The sequence below is a fragment of the Bos indicus genome, chromosome 4, assembly GCF_029378745.1.
Source record: "Bos indicus isolate NIAB-ARS_2022 breed Sahiwal x Tharparkar chromosome 4, NIAB-ARS_B.indTharparkar_mat_pri_1.0, whole genome shotgun sequence".
NCBI lineage: Eukaryota > Metazoa > Chordata > Mammalia > Artiodactyla > Bovidae > Bos > Bos indicus.
Genome location: NC_091763.1, coordinates 7,586,955 through 7,599,196, shown reverse-complemented (window position 1 = coordinate 7,599,196; position 12,242 = coordinate 7,586,955). Strand labels below are relative to the sequence as shown.

At 42.9% G+C, this 12,242-nt stretch overlaps 1 protein-coding gene across 1 annotated transcript in view; it reads left to right on the top strand.

Annotated features, from left to right (window-relative positions):
- Nucleotides 1-11,544, top strand: part of ABCA13 (ATP binding cassette subfamily A member 13) — a 335,950-nt gene extending 324,406 nt beyond the window's left edge. The window contains exons 46-48 of the mRNA XM_070787451.1: nt 7,361-7,466; nt 8,713-8,850; nt 9,659-11,544. Of these exons, the coding sequence (XP_070643552.1) occupies nt 7,361-7,466; nt 8,713-8,850; nt 9,659-9,751 (337 nt within the window). The 3' untranslated portion in view covers nt 9,752-11,544. The remainder of the gene's footprint in view (nt 1-7,360; nt 7,467-8,712; nt 8,851-9,658) is intronic.
- Nucleotides 11,545-12,242: the final 698 nt, after the last annotated feature.

Here is a 12,242-nt window from a genome sequence, read left to right as displayed (position 1 = left end):
GTTGTACAACAGTGTGAATCAGCCATAGGTATGTCCGTCCCCTGCCACTCGGGGCTCCCGTGCGCATCCTCCCACCCTTCTAGGTTGTCACAGAGCACTGAGCTGAGCATCTTGTGCCGCGCATGCGCATCCTCCCACCCTTCTAGGTCGTCGCAGAGCACTGAGCTGAGCTTCCTGTGCCAAGCAGTGTCTTCCTGCTAGCTGGCTGTCTCACACGTGGTCGTGTATATATGCCAGTGCTACTGTCTCAACTTGTTGGTTTGCTTTTTCATTTTCTTGATAACACCTTTAGAAGCACTGCAGCTGCTGCTGCTAAGTCGCTTCAGTCATGTCCGACTCTGTGCGACCCCATAGACGGCAGCCCACCAGGCTCCCCCGGCCCTGGGATTCTCCAAGCAAGAACACTGAAGTGGGTTGCCATTTCCTGCTCCAATGCATGAAAGTGAAAGTGAAAGTGAAGTCGCTCAGTCGTGTCCGACTCTTCTCGACCCCATGGACTGCAGCCTACCAGGCTCCTCCTTCCATGGGATTTTCCAGGCAAGAGTACTGGAGTGGGGTGCCATTGCCTTCTCCGTTTAGAAGCACAGATATCTTTAATTTTGATAAAGCCCAACTTACCAGTTTTTTCTTTTGTTTTTCATGTTTTTTTTTTGTCATATCTGAGAATCTCTTGTGAAATCAGAGAAAGTGAAGATTTATCGCTATGTATGATTTCAAGAGTTTTGCATTTTTACACACCTACATTTAGATATTTGATCCATTTTGCATAAACTATATGTGTTAACTCTTGGTATTGCTGTATATCCAGACCAATTTGATGAAAACATTATTCGTCTCATTGAATGGTTCTGACCACCTTGTCAGAACCATTCAATGGGTTGACCATAGGCCCACAGGCTTATTTCTGGACCCAATACTGTTCATTGGTCTATATATCTATCCTGATGCTAATACCAAACTGTCTTGATTACTGTTGCTTTTGAGTACGTTTTGAAATTTGTATTAGTCCCTCAGCTTTCTTCCTCTTTTTAAGATCGTTTTAGCTAGTCTAGGTCCAGTGCAGTTGCCGCCACCCTTGGGACGAGGTCAGCTCAGCCGTGTACCCTCTCATCATGTGCCCCCAAACACATCAGGCTCCAGTGTACTGCGATCTTAGTCACTTCCCTGATGTTGTTGAACATGGAGCTGGGGGCAAGGTGGGCACGGGCAGCACAGAGCTTCCCGTTTGCCTGGCGCCATCTTGCACCCGCTATTTCTCATCTCCACACTCCTCTGGCAGGCAGCATGTATCTACCCTGGTGTCCAGCAGGAGTGTTTTAGCCACATTCAGGCCCCAGAGACTTTTGCCCTGAATCTGGCTTCTTGAAGCATTTTCTCAACAAGGGGAGGGAGTCTGCCTCTTAATTCCTCTCTGCTAAGAAAATCATTTTTCTCATTATTCCCTTATTGTTTTAAAGGCTGTATTACATAGGGTCTGACTGGAGTCCACAGAGATTATTTGGGAACTCTCTAAAATGAAATTCAGAAGAGCTTTAATCACATCTTCTAAGAGGACCCATCCCCCTTACACCCCAGGAGTTTCAAACTCCAGCCAGATAGCATCAAGTGCATTTGCTTGTGGGCCTGGAACAGAGTACTTCCTGCTGCCAGAAAGGGCTTTTTGAAGCTGTGATCTTTGTCCAGAGGGCAGCTGAGCGGGGTGCAGGCTCTGAGGGTCCCCATTTTCATGATGCTATTTCCCTCCTGGGATCTCATGCATAAATTCTATGGCCATCTCTCCAGGCAGCACTCATCAGGTCAGGCAGTAAATTGCAGTGGCCGTTTTCCATGGGGCGTTTGCTGAATTATGTAGAGAGGCTCAGAGGGAGAAGTCAGGAGGAGAATGATTACCTTAGTCCCATCTGCCTCTGCAGGGGATCCTGGTGTGAGCACAGCTTGGCAGCTGGGACTGTCTGCAGGCAGATCTCCAGAATTTGTTTTGTTATGAAGTCTGATGTAACTGGACATCCATCCAGCTGCTAGAAACATCTACATTTCCTAAAGACCCTTCCCTTCTTGTGCTGACATTACCCAGGATGGACAGACATTAAAACCACAAAAAAGCCATTCTCTTTGATGACCAGGCTTCTTTTTTAACTTAATTTTAATTGCAGTATAGTTGCTTTTTAGGGCTTCCCAGGTGGGTCAGTGGTAGAGAATCTACCTGCCAATGCAGGAGACATGGCTTCGAACTCTGGGTAGTGAAGCTTCCCTGGAGGGCATGGCAATCCACTCCAGTATTCTTGCCCTGGAAATCCCATGGGCAGGGGAGATTAATGGGCTATAGTCCATGGGGTCGCAGAGTCAGATATAGCAGAGCATGCACACATGCACGCAGCTGCTTTTCAATGTTGTTAGTTTCTGCTATACAGCAGAGTGAATCAGCTCTATGTATACATACATCCCCTCTGTTTTGGATTTCCTTCCCATTTAGGTCACCACAAATTACTGAGTAGAGTTCCCTGTACCATATGTTACATTCTCATTCAGTTCAGTTCAGTCACTCAGTCGTGTCTGACTCTTTGATACCCCATGGACTGCAGCACACCAGGCTTCCCTGTCCATCATCAGCTCCTGGAGGTTGCTCAAACTCATGTCCATTGAGTCGGTGATGCCATCCAACCATCTCATTCTCTGTCGTCCCCTTCTCCTCCTCTCTTCAATCTTTCCCAGCATCAGGATGTTTTCAAAGGAGTCAGCTGTTCACATCAGGTGGCCAAAGTGTTGGAGTTTCAGCTTCAGCATCAGTCCTTCCAATGAATATTCAGGACTGATTTCCTTTAGGATTGACTAGTTGGATCTCCTTGCAGTCCAAAGGACTCTCAAGAGTCTTCTCCAATACCACAGTTCAAAAGCATCAATTCTCTGGTGCTCAGCTTTATCGTCTAACTCTCACATCCATACATGACTACTGGAAAACCATAGCTTTGACTAGATGGACCTCTGTTGGCAAAGTAATGTCTCTACTTTTTAATATGCTGTCTAGGTTGGTCATAGCTTTTTCCCCAAGGAACAAGTGTCTTTTAATTTCACGGCTGCAGTCACCGTCTGCAGTGATTTTGGAGCCCACAAAATAAAGTCTCTCTCTTTCCGTTGTTTCCCCATCTGTTTGCCATGAAGTGATGGGACCAGATGCGATTTTAGTTTTCTGAATGTTGAGCTTTAAGCCAACTTTTTCACTCTCCTCTTTCACTTTCATCAACAGGCTCTTTAGGCTGCTGGGTGGTGTTATCTGCACATCTGAGGTTATTGATATTTCTCCCGGCAATCTTGATTCCAGCTTGTGCTTCTTCCAGCCCAGCGTTTCTCATGATGTACTTTGCATATAATTTAAATAAGCAGGGTGACAACATACAGCCTTGACCTACTCCTTTCCCAATTTGGAACCAGTCCATTGTTCCAAGTCCGGTTCTAGCTACTGCTTCTTGACCTGCATACAGGTTTCTCAGGAGGCTTGATGTGAGAGCATTACTACTAGGAATGCTATGGGGGACTTCCCTGGTGATTCGGTGCTTAAGAATCGCCTTCTAGTGCACACAACTTGGGTTCGAACCCTGACTGGGGAACTAAGATCCCACATGCCATGGACAAAGTGTCGACTTAAAAAATAGTCACAACCTGAAAGCAGACTGAAGGTAGAGATGTTTTATTTGGTGGGAAAATCTTAGGACTTCAAGCCCTGGAGACAGCATCCCAAGTAGCCCTGAGCAGTAGGTCAGTTTATATTGATGTTTTCAACAAAGGGGGCAGGCAGCCTGAACATCAAATATTATTGTTAAGTAAGGAAAACTAGACATCAAGTTAAAGAATTTAGTATTCTTCTATGTACGGAAAGATGCAAGAGTCTGGGGTTATTGAAGTCATTTCTTTCGTATGCATCTCAGCTGTCTAAGGCCAAGCATCCTGTATTTTTACAAAGGTATTCTTTTCTTTCTTGAATTCCCTTAGGGCTCACTGGCTCACCCTGGGGTAGATTTATAATCACTGATGACTGTGACATCCTTAAGTTGTCGAGTAGGGAGTGGCACACTTATCGTCTGCATGGCTCAGAAATTCACATTTGGAGGGCAGGAATCGCAGATAGCTTTGACATTCTTGTTTGTTTATATGGCAGGAGATATATTTCACAAAAGCCTGCATGCTGCAACTAAATAAATATTTTTTTAAAATGAATGCCATGAGTGTGAGCGATTTGCAGAGGAGCCTCTGGAAGCTGAATAAAACTGATGAGTATCCATCACTGAGTCACTCCCTCCTTATTTCCTCCCTGGATTGTACAGTATATATGTGTACACTTCTTATTCCACTAGTCCATTGCTACTCGCCTGTTTTACTGTTTATTGCATATGTTACACTGAACGTTTGTGGTACCTAAATGCTGATTCTCAATAGTGACTGAGTGCTTCTTACAGGCATCTTCAGTGACAGGTAATGCTGTTTATTTGTCTTTATGTAATTGCTGGCTTTGCAAATGATGTGGATGTGATCGGTTATCTGCAAATGTGAGAGGGATGAGTGAGTTTATACACAAATGACTCCTTTGCTACTTTGAAAGCTTTTAGAATGGAAAGTGCACGAATCCAATAAATCCTTCGTGGAATTTAGATCATTGGCATTAAGTGTAGGTTATAGGCAGAAGTGAGAAAGTAAGAATAATGTAAATTAGATATATCATAATTTGATTCTACAAAGATTCTCTCAATTATTGAAGATGCTGTGATTGTATAATTTTCTGTCTGCATGTCTTATCAAGTATTCTAGAGAGATCCTGAGGAGTTTGCAATCTATTTCAGAAACATTTTCTCTTTGGTGGTTTGTTTTTTTTTTTTTTTTTTTTTTTTAAGGAACCGTGCAATTCTGATTCTCTAGAGTAAAGCTGAAATGGCTTAGTGCAAATATAACTTTTAAACATTAATTTGTATACATGCTTATGGTGAGAATATTAGACCATTATTGGAATTTAGCGTGCATTAAACAACATTCTAGGAGAATACCCCTGGAGGGCTGCCATTTCTGATGATGTGAAGGGGATCCTAATGTGCGTGAAACAATGAAGTCATTTCTGCTTAGTCAGTGTCACCTCTCACCCTGTATTTCTGTGTAATAAGTGCTGCAGATTCATGTTCTGATTCTTTACTTTTTGAGGTAATAGTTGATTTATAATATTGTGTTAATTTCTGCTGTGCAGGAAAGTGACTCAATTATGCACATATGTACATTCTTTTTCATATTCTTTTCCATTGTTGGGTAAGATATTGACTATAGTTCCCTAAGCTATACAGTAGGACCTTGTTGGTTATCTGTTTTATATAGAGTAGTGTGTATGTGTTAATCCCAAGCTTCTGATTTATCCCTCTGCCTCTCCCCCTTGGCAACAACAAGTCTGTTCTCTATGTCTATGAATCTGTTTCATTTGTGTCATATTTTAGGTTCCACATAGAAGTGATATCATATGATACTTGTCTACCTCTGTCTGACTTCCTTAGTGTGGTCATCTCTAGGTACACCTGTGTTCTGATTTTTCATTTGCTTTGTCTACGTTCCCCAGATCTGTGAGCATCTTCACACCAAGGATGCTCCTCATTCTGGGCCTGTCCCATGTGGAACCTCACTTTCACTGGATGTTCATGCACCTGCTTCCTCAGGGGTTCGTGTACTCAGGCTTCTGACCCCCTTGTCAGGGGCCTCGTTCTATGAGCCTGTTTTCTAGATGAGAGAACGGAAGTGAGACAATTCGACTCCATGGGGTCAGAGGTCTGGTGCATGGATGGGGAGCTGGATTTACACATAGGCTTCCAGACACTTTGACCTTCACTCTCAGGCTGGCCATAACCACGTGACTAGGAGCATCTCTCCCCAGGACAGCAGAGAGCTCTCTGAAGGGCAGCAGCTTCTGAGACAGCACCTCACCCTGGGAGCCGTTCAAGGATCTGGGCCTCAGCTCTTCCTCCATGGAACCCTGAAATACACCCATGTGGGAGGCTCTCAGGGACACAGAGCAGGCACCCTGGTTCCACGTCAGACATGCACCCCTGATCGAGGGGAGCCCAGAGCACATACACTTCCTGTACGAACCAGGTAGGGTCGGCCTCAGAGAGTCCTGGGAACGAGCTCAGGAGAGCCAGATGGGTGGGCTACCTCCCTGGCTGCTGTCACTCAGGTTTTGCCCATGTTCTCAGTGACCTCTCATCCCGGAGTGGACGTGAAACCATGAACTTGGAATAGCTGGGGGCAGTTGGAGTCACACACAGATCTCAGAGGAAGTCTGAGATCAGGGCAGGAGGTGGGAAAGCAGAACCGGGACCAGGATCTCTGGGTCTTTGCAAGGCTGTTCCGTGTCCCTGAAGCAAAGCCATATTATCTTTGTCCTCTTCTTCACCAGGTAGACTTACCTGAAAAGTGATTTGCCCATAAATGTGTTAGTTAGTCTCAGTCATGGAAAATTGACTTAAAAGTATCACATTTCCCCCAGCAATGATCGTGCTTGTAAGGCTCTGGGCGTAGTATTTTTTCATTCATTCATTCAACTACTGTTTATTAGTTCTAGGTACTTGGGGTAAATATATCAGTGATTTTTTGCTGATATAAAAATATATCAGCAAAACCAGCAAAAAATCACTATATCATGATATATTTGTGTATTTGCTTTCACTCAACAGATCTTCACTGAGATCTGACTGTGTGTCTGACACCATGCTGGGCACCTGGCCTATGTAATAGAACAATGTAAATCGTCTTGGGAAGCCCCCTCCACTCTTGGGGTTCACTATTAGAGGTTGTGTGTGGTAGGAGTGTCACCTCGGTTGTGGTTGCTCAGACCCCAGCAGACCTCCATTCACAGCTCTGTGACGTCAGGGCCTTGGCCCCCTGCAGTTGCTGGGCCCTCAGAGTTTGCGGACAGTTGAGGGAATTGTTTTTCATGATAAGCAAATGTCTGTCTTGATTCCATGATCAGCCCCTGTTACCGTCCACTCTTCTAGCCACTTGGGCATCAGTGCAGTTCTTGAGACTGGGATAGTCTCAGGGCTCATCTCCAACTCAGCTCTGGCTTCTTAACTTAGCACTTTGTCTTCACAGCTTGCATTTTCACCCTCTCTTTTGTATTGAACCAGGTGTTGATTCTAAGATTTGCTAAGTTTTCAAACAGATAAATCAGTGTCTGTGTTATTAATTCTTGAATATTCTGTTTTTGAGAACACACAATCTTCCAACAGTTTGGAATAGTTACTTACTTTTTCTGCCTTCCTGTGAAAATGGACTTAGAGTTTATCTATCTTAGATTTATATAATAGTAACCTTATTTTTTAAATTCAACTCTCAGGTTTGGTGATGGTTATACAGTCAAGATTTGGCTCCACAAGGAAGTAGATCAACACAGTGCTGTTTCCGACTGCTTGAAGCTCTATTTCCCAGGAATCCAGTTTAAGGTAGTGCTAACATTGTACATTACTTCATTTTGAGCTAAAAACCTCTCACAAATGCCCTTGTCTTTCCCCTATTTTAATTCTATGCTTCAAAGACAGTGCCTACTGTTGTGAGCTCATTGCAAAGTACAGGCCATATCTCTTCCCCCAAAACAGCAGGGGCTGTCTGTGGGTGTCACCTGACCTCTCTGAAGGATGGCGAGCCTCTGGTCCTGTTATGAGGTCTCCCAGTGCAGATAGTTCTTATTCATCTTCCCTTTCCTGTGGGCACAACTTCACATAGTTCATTTTCTTTAGGAGGGAAGATACACAAGTTAGCTTCTTCCATACATTTACTAGGGGGTTTGTAGCTTCTGTGGTTTCAGCATTAATTCACAAGAACTGCCCTGGGCTTGAGGTCACAGCCCTCTACACACCTGATGCAAAGTGTGGTCCTTGAACCAGTGGGTCCTCATCACCTGGGAGTGGGTGAGACCCGTAGCATCTCAGTCCCCAGCATCCTAACCCCTGGTCTGTGTGTTACCAAAGGGACCAAGCAACCCCTGTGCACAGGAACCTCTGAGAAGCACCATTTGCAGTTCTCTTGGATGACCCCAAGATTCCTGTTTGTCATAACTTCTAATAGATTGTTGTCCTTAAAGGAGCTATTGCTTGTCTATTTCATTTACAACCATTGGGTAAAATCCTACCCAGCAAGAGGCATGCTGTCTAGGTTACAGGGGTTCACGTTCAAGGCCCTCTACCCCGTGAAACTACTACTGGGGTCTCCACATGCACCCCTGAGAATGGGGCTCAGAGAGTTAAGCATCTTACTGGGAGTCGCTCTGCCAGTGGTGAGGATGGCGGGTGCTCTGGTGTGAGGTTCAGGGGTCTCTGTGCATCTGTCTCTGATACCACGTCCACCTCCCTCTCCCTAGCTGTTAACAGGGTCTTCTTTCCCCAAGAAAGGGTTTCCCAGGCTTGTGGCACAGTGGGGACAGAAAGGGGGAAGAGCAGCACCCCTCCCTGGGGGATACCTCTTATCAAATATGCCTCATGGTAAAGCACAGCCCATGAGCATTCTTGGAAGGCTCACAAAACTGACCTCTGACTTTAGTTGGTATCTGAGGGTTTGAAAAGAGTTTGAAAAGGGTTTGAAAAGACTCTGCTTTGAAAAGAGATAGTTTATTTGGCAATTAACTATAGTGTGGTCAGTTTTAATGATTCCTAATCCTGTGATCCAATCTTTTTTTTTTTTTTTTGCTTTCAGGGGCAGCGCCTTAATTTGTTGGAATATCACATGCCAAAAAGATGGGTGTGCTTAGCCAACCTGTTCAGAGTTCTAGAAGACAATAAAAGCTTCCTGAATATCAGACATTACTCCATCAACCAGACCACTCTGGAGCAGGTATAGTACCTTGAAGGAGACACTGGGTGGTTTTTCTTGAGGCCTGCTCCAGCTGATTTAAAAAAGGGGCAGATTACTTCTTGAGGTCACCATTTCTTTTATTAACCACTTTTTGAGTTTATAAAGGAGGTCTGTTGATTGTGTGCTCTCCACTCAAGGTAAGCATTCAGCATTCAGGGCTTCCATCAGCTCCTAGTTTCATTGGTGTTCAATAAGCAGGTCAGGCTGTCATCCACTGTGTCTCCAGTTATCCCCCACCGCCACTAATAACTGGGCTTCCCGGGTGGCGCTAGCAGTAAAGAACCCTCCTGCCAATGCAGGAGACATAAGAGGCGTGGGTCAGGAGAATCCCCTGGAGGAGGGCATGGCAACCCACTCCAGTATTCTTGCCTGGAGAAACCCTTGGATGGAGGAGCCTGGTGAGCTACAGTCTATAGGGTTGCAAAGAGTCAGACATGACTGAAGCGACCTGGCACCCACGCACACCACTAATAATTAAAGGGGCTCCACTGTGAGCTGACCTTAGGAAAAAAACGTGCTTGGTTCCCTAAGAGTCCTGGCATGTGAAATTAGATCATAGGTCAATCTAAAATTGTGCTTAAGGCATCGAGAATTTCCTGGCAGTTTATTGTGTCTGGAAATGTTTATCATTCCTGAAGTTCGGACCTATGTGTTGAAGGTGAATCGGAAGGATTGGTATGAATGAATGGTTGTGATCCTTAGGAATGTTTGAGAAGATGTTCCTTGTATGAGAACAAAGGGTTGAGGGTTCCTCGAAGTTAGCAATTGTGTTCATCATTTCTTCCAGATATTTGTTAATTTTGCGACTGAGCAGTGGCAAACTCCATCACCTTCTGAACTGTCCGCCAAGTGTGATCACTCACGGCACCTGCCTGTCTAAGCACTAAGAAGACGCTTTTTAGGGAAATAAAACCTTGTCTTTTGTTTTAATTAAATTCAAAGATCAAAGAAGCAAGTGGGCCCCAAAGAAGATGGAAGACACGGGTGGCAATCCAGTCTCATTCTCGCCTTCATGTTCTGTTTTGAAGCTCTTTGTTAGTTAATAATGAACACACTGAAAGGTCATGCTTTTCTGTAGACTTTTGGGCACTTTCTCTGATTTAGTTACTCTTTTTGCCAAGCCAAGGTGGCTTCCTGGGACACAGGAAGGAATTCACATTCCTTCAGGAGCTAGAAAGGCTGTCAGAGGTTGTCCGGGTGAAATGTTCCATTTTAGTTTTAAAGCAGCTGAGGCCCCGAAGGTTAAAGACTTTCCTGACTTATTTGCATAGAGAATAATACCCAGGATTGTTTCCTGTTTTTGTCGTCTTTTTACGAGGTTATCTTTGTTGTTGTTCAGTCGCTCAGTTGTGTCTGACTCTCTGCGACCCTTTGACTGTAGTTCACGAGGCCCCTGTCTCTGTCCATGGAATTTCCCAGGCAAGAATACTAGCGTAAGTTGCCATTTGCTTCTCCAGGGGAATTACCTTTACATGTGTCTAAGTAACAATTCAGTGATTTAAATGCACCCTTTCCATAACCCTGGATGACATTATATGGTATGAAATGAAAGCATACCATTTCTTCCTTATAAAAGAGTCTTTTTAAAAATAGTAATTAAAGAAATTTTTAGTCAATTTTGCTTTATCAAAATTAAGTAAATTGAACTGGGGACTCTGTATCATTTACAAAAAATTTGACCAGAGTTTCCCAGATTATAAATTTAGGGAAATATAGAAAGAATTGTGATATAGATATATTTTCCTTTTATTAATTTGAATTAGTTATTGTTGTTCTTAAAGTTATTCTAAGTCAGTGGTTTTCAGAGTGTGTTGGTGCCCATAACAGCTGCATCAGCATCTTCTGGGAGCTTGGTAGAAATGCAGGTTTTCAGCCCCCACCCCAGAATCTAAAACTCTGGGCCGGGGGCCCTGCAGTCTCGGTTTAAACAAGTCTCCTGGGTTTCTGAGGCACTTTTCAGCTTGAAAATCAACGATCTAAGAAATACTTAGATACCTTCTAATTATAGAAGCAAAAGTACCACTATATGTAGGAAACACTGATTTTTAGACAAGTTTTATATTTCTAAAGTTATGTTATTCTCAGAATTATTGTCCTTGGAATGGTCTCAGATATAAAGCGCTCAGGTGTGGCTCTAGAAGGCTGTGTAAACTTGAATAAAATCACCATGTCTGCTCCTTGAAAGAGTTTCTAGGCAGACACTTCTGAGTTGAAAGTTTTCTCAACCTTCATTGAATAACATTTTTCTAAAATAGAGGACTGTACTGACTTTATTTAAAAATTTAACTTTATGCAATTAAGTTATTGAATAATAGTAGCTTGTGATCAAAGCAAAACACTTTCATGTGGTATTTCTTTGCTGAAGCAAGATTTCATTAAAATATAATCTGTCCTGAATATAACTCTATACTAGAGATTTTTTAATTGGTAAGGATTAAGCCAATCATGAATTGTTTTGGTGGAATGATTTTGATCCACATGTATCACTTGAATTATGCTTTCTTGAAGAAGTTACAATTCGGGGTTTTATGATCTTCCCCAAATTCTCACATTGTCTCCCTGTCAAAATGGAAGATGTAATCTTTTGTTGTTGTTGTTGAATCAATAGATAAAATTTGTGAATAATGAACATGTTTATACTGCTGTGAATAAATGAGATGTGCTTTAACTTGATTCTTGGAATGTAATTGTGTTTCCACCAGTATATTTCCTTGTATCTTTAGGAATTGAATTTAATTTTGGTAAGCAGGAAAAAAAACTACTAGATCTTTTAAAGCTTGAAAAGGTTAAAGTTTCATTGAGTTTTACTCTGCTAAAATCTGCTCTTAGGGATTGTTTTCTAGGCTTTCAGATGCTGTGTTCTTGAAGTTTATGCTTCAAGGTGTACTCTGAACAATACACAGGAAGGAAAAGAGAAGCCATACCTGCTAACACACCGTATCCCAGAAGGCTGGACACAAAAGGTCAAAGCTTATGTTAATGTTGAAAATGTCATTGCATTCATAAGTCATGCAGATATGTTATGCCTTTGAAGTTGAACATTTGTCTTAAGACCTTTGGGCTTAAGGTCACCCAACTGAGACTTTTAAACAAACTCCCATCATTTGAAAGCATTATGAGTGGAGTACTTTGTAAGGCAGACACAACCATTATGATTCCACTTCCACTGATCTGACTTTTATTATATGGTGTATCTTTACCCAGATGTTTAAACAGAGGATGTATTAAGACCCTCATGAAAAGTCGAGAGTGTAAAAAGCAAACAAGAAGTATATTTTTGGAATAGTAAAGAGTAAGAGCCTTAAACTTACACTTAGTTTGGTTTAGTGGATATTGAATTAAAAAGTGGAGCTAGAGTAAACTCCAGGAGA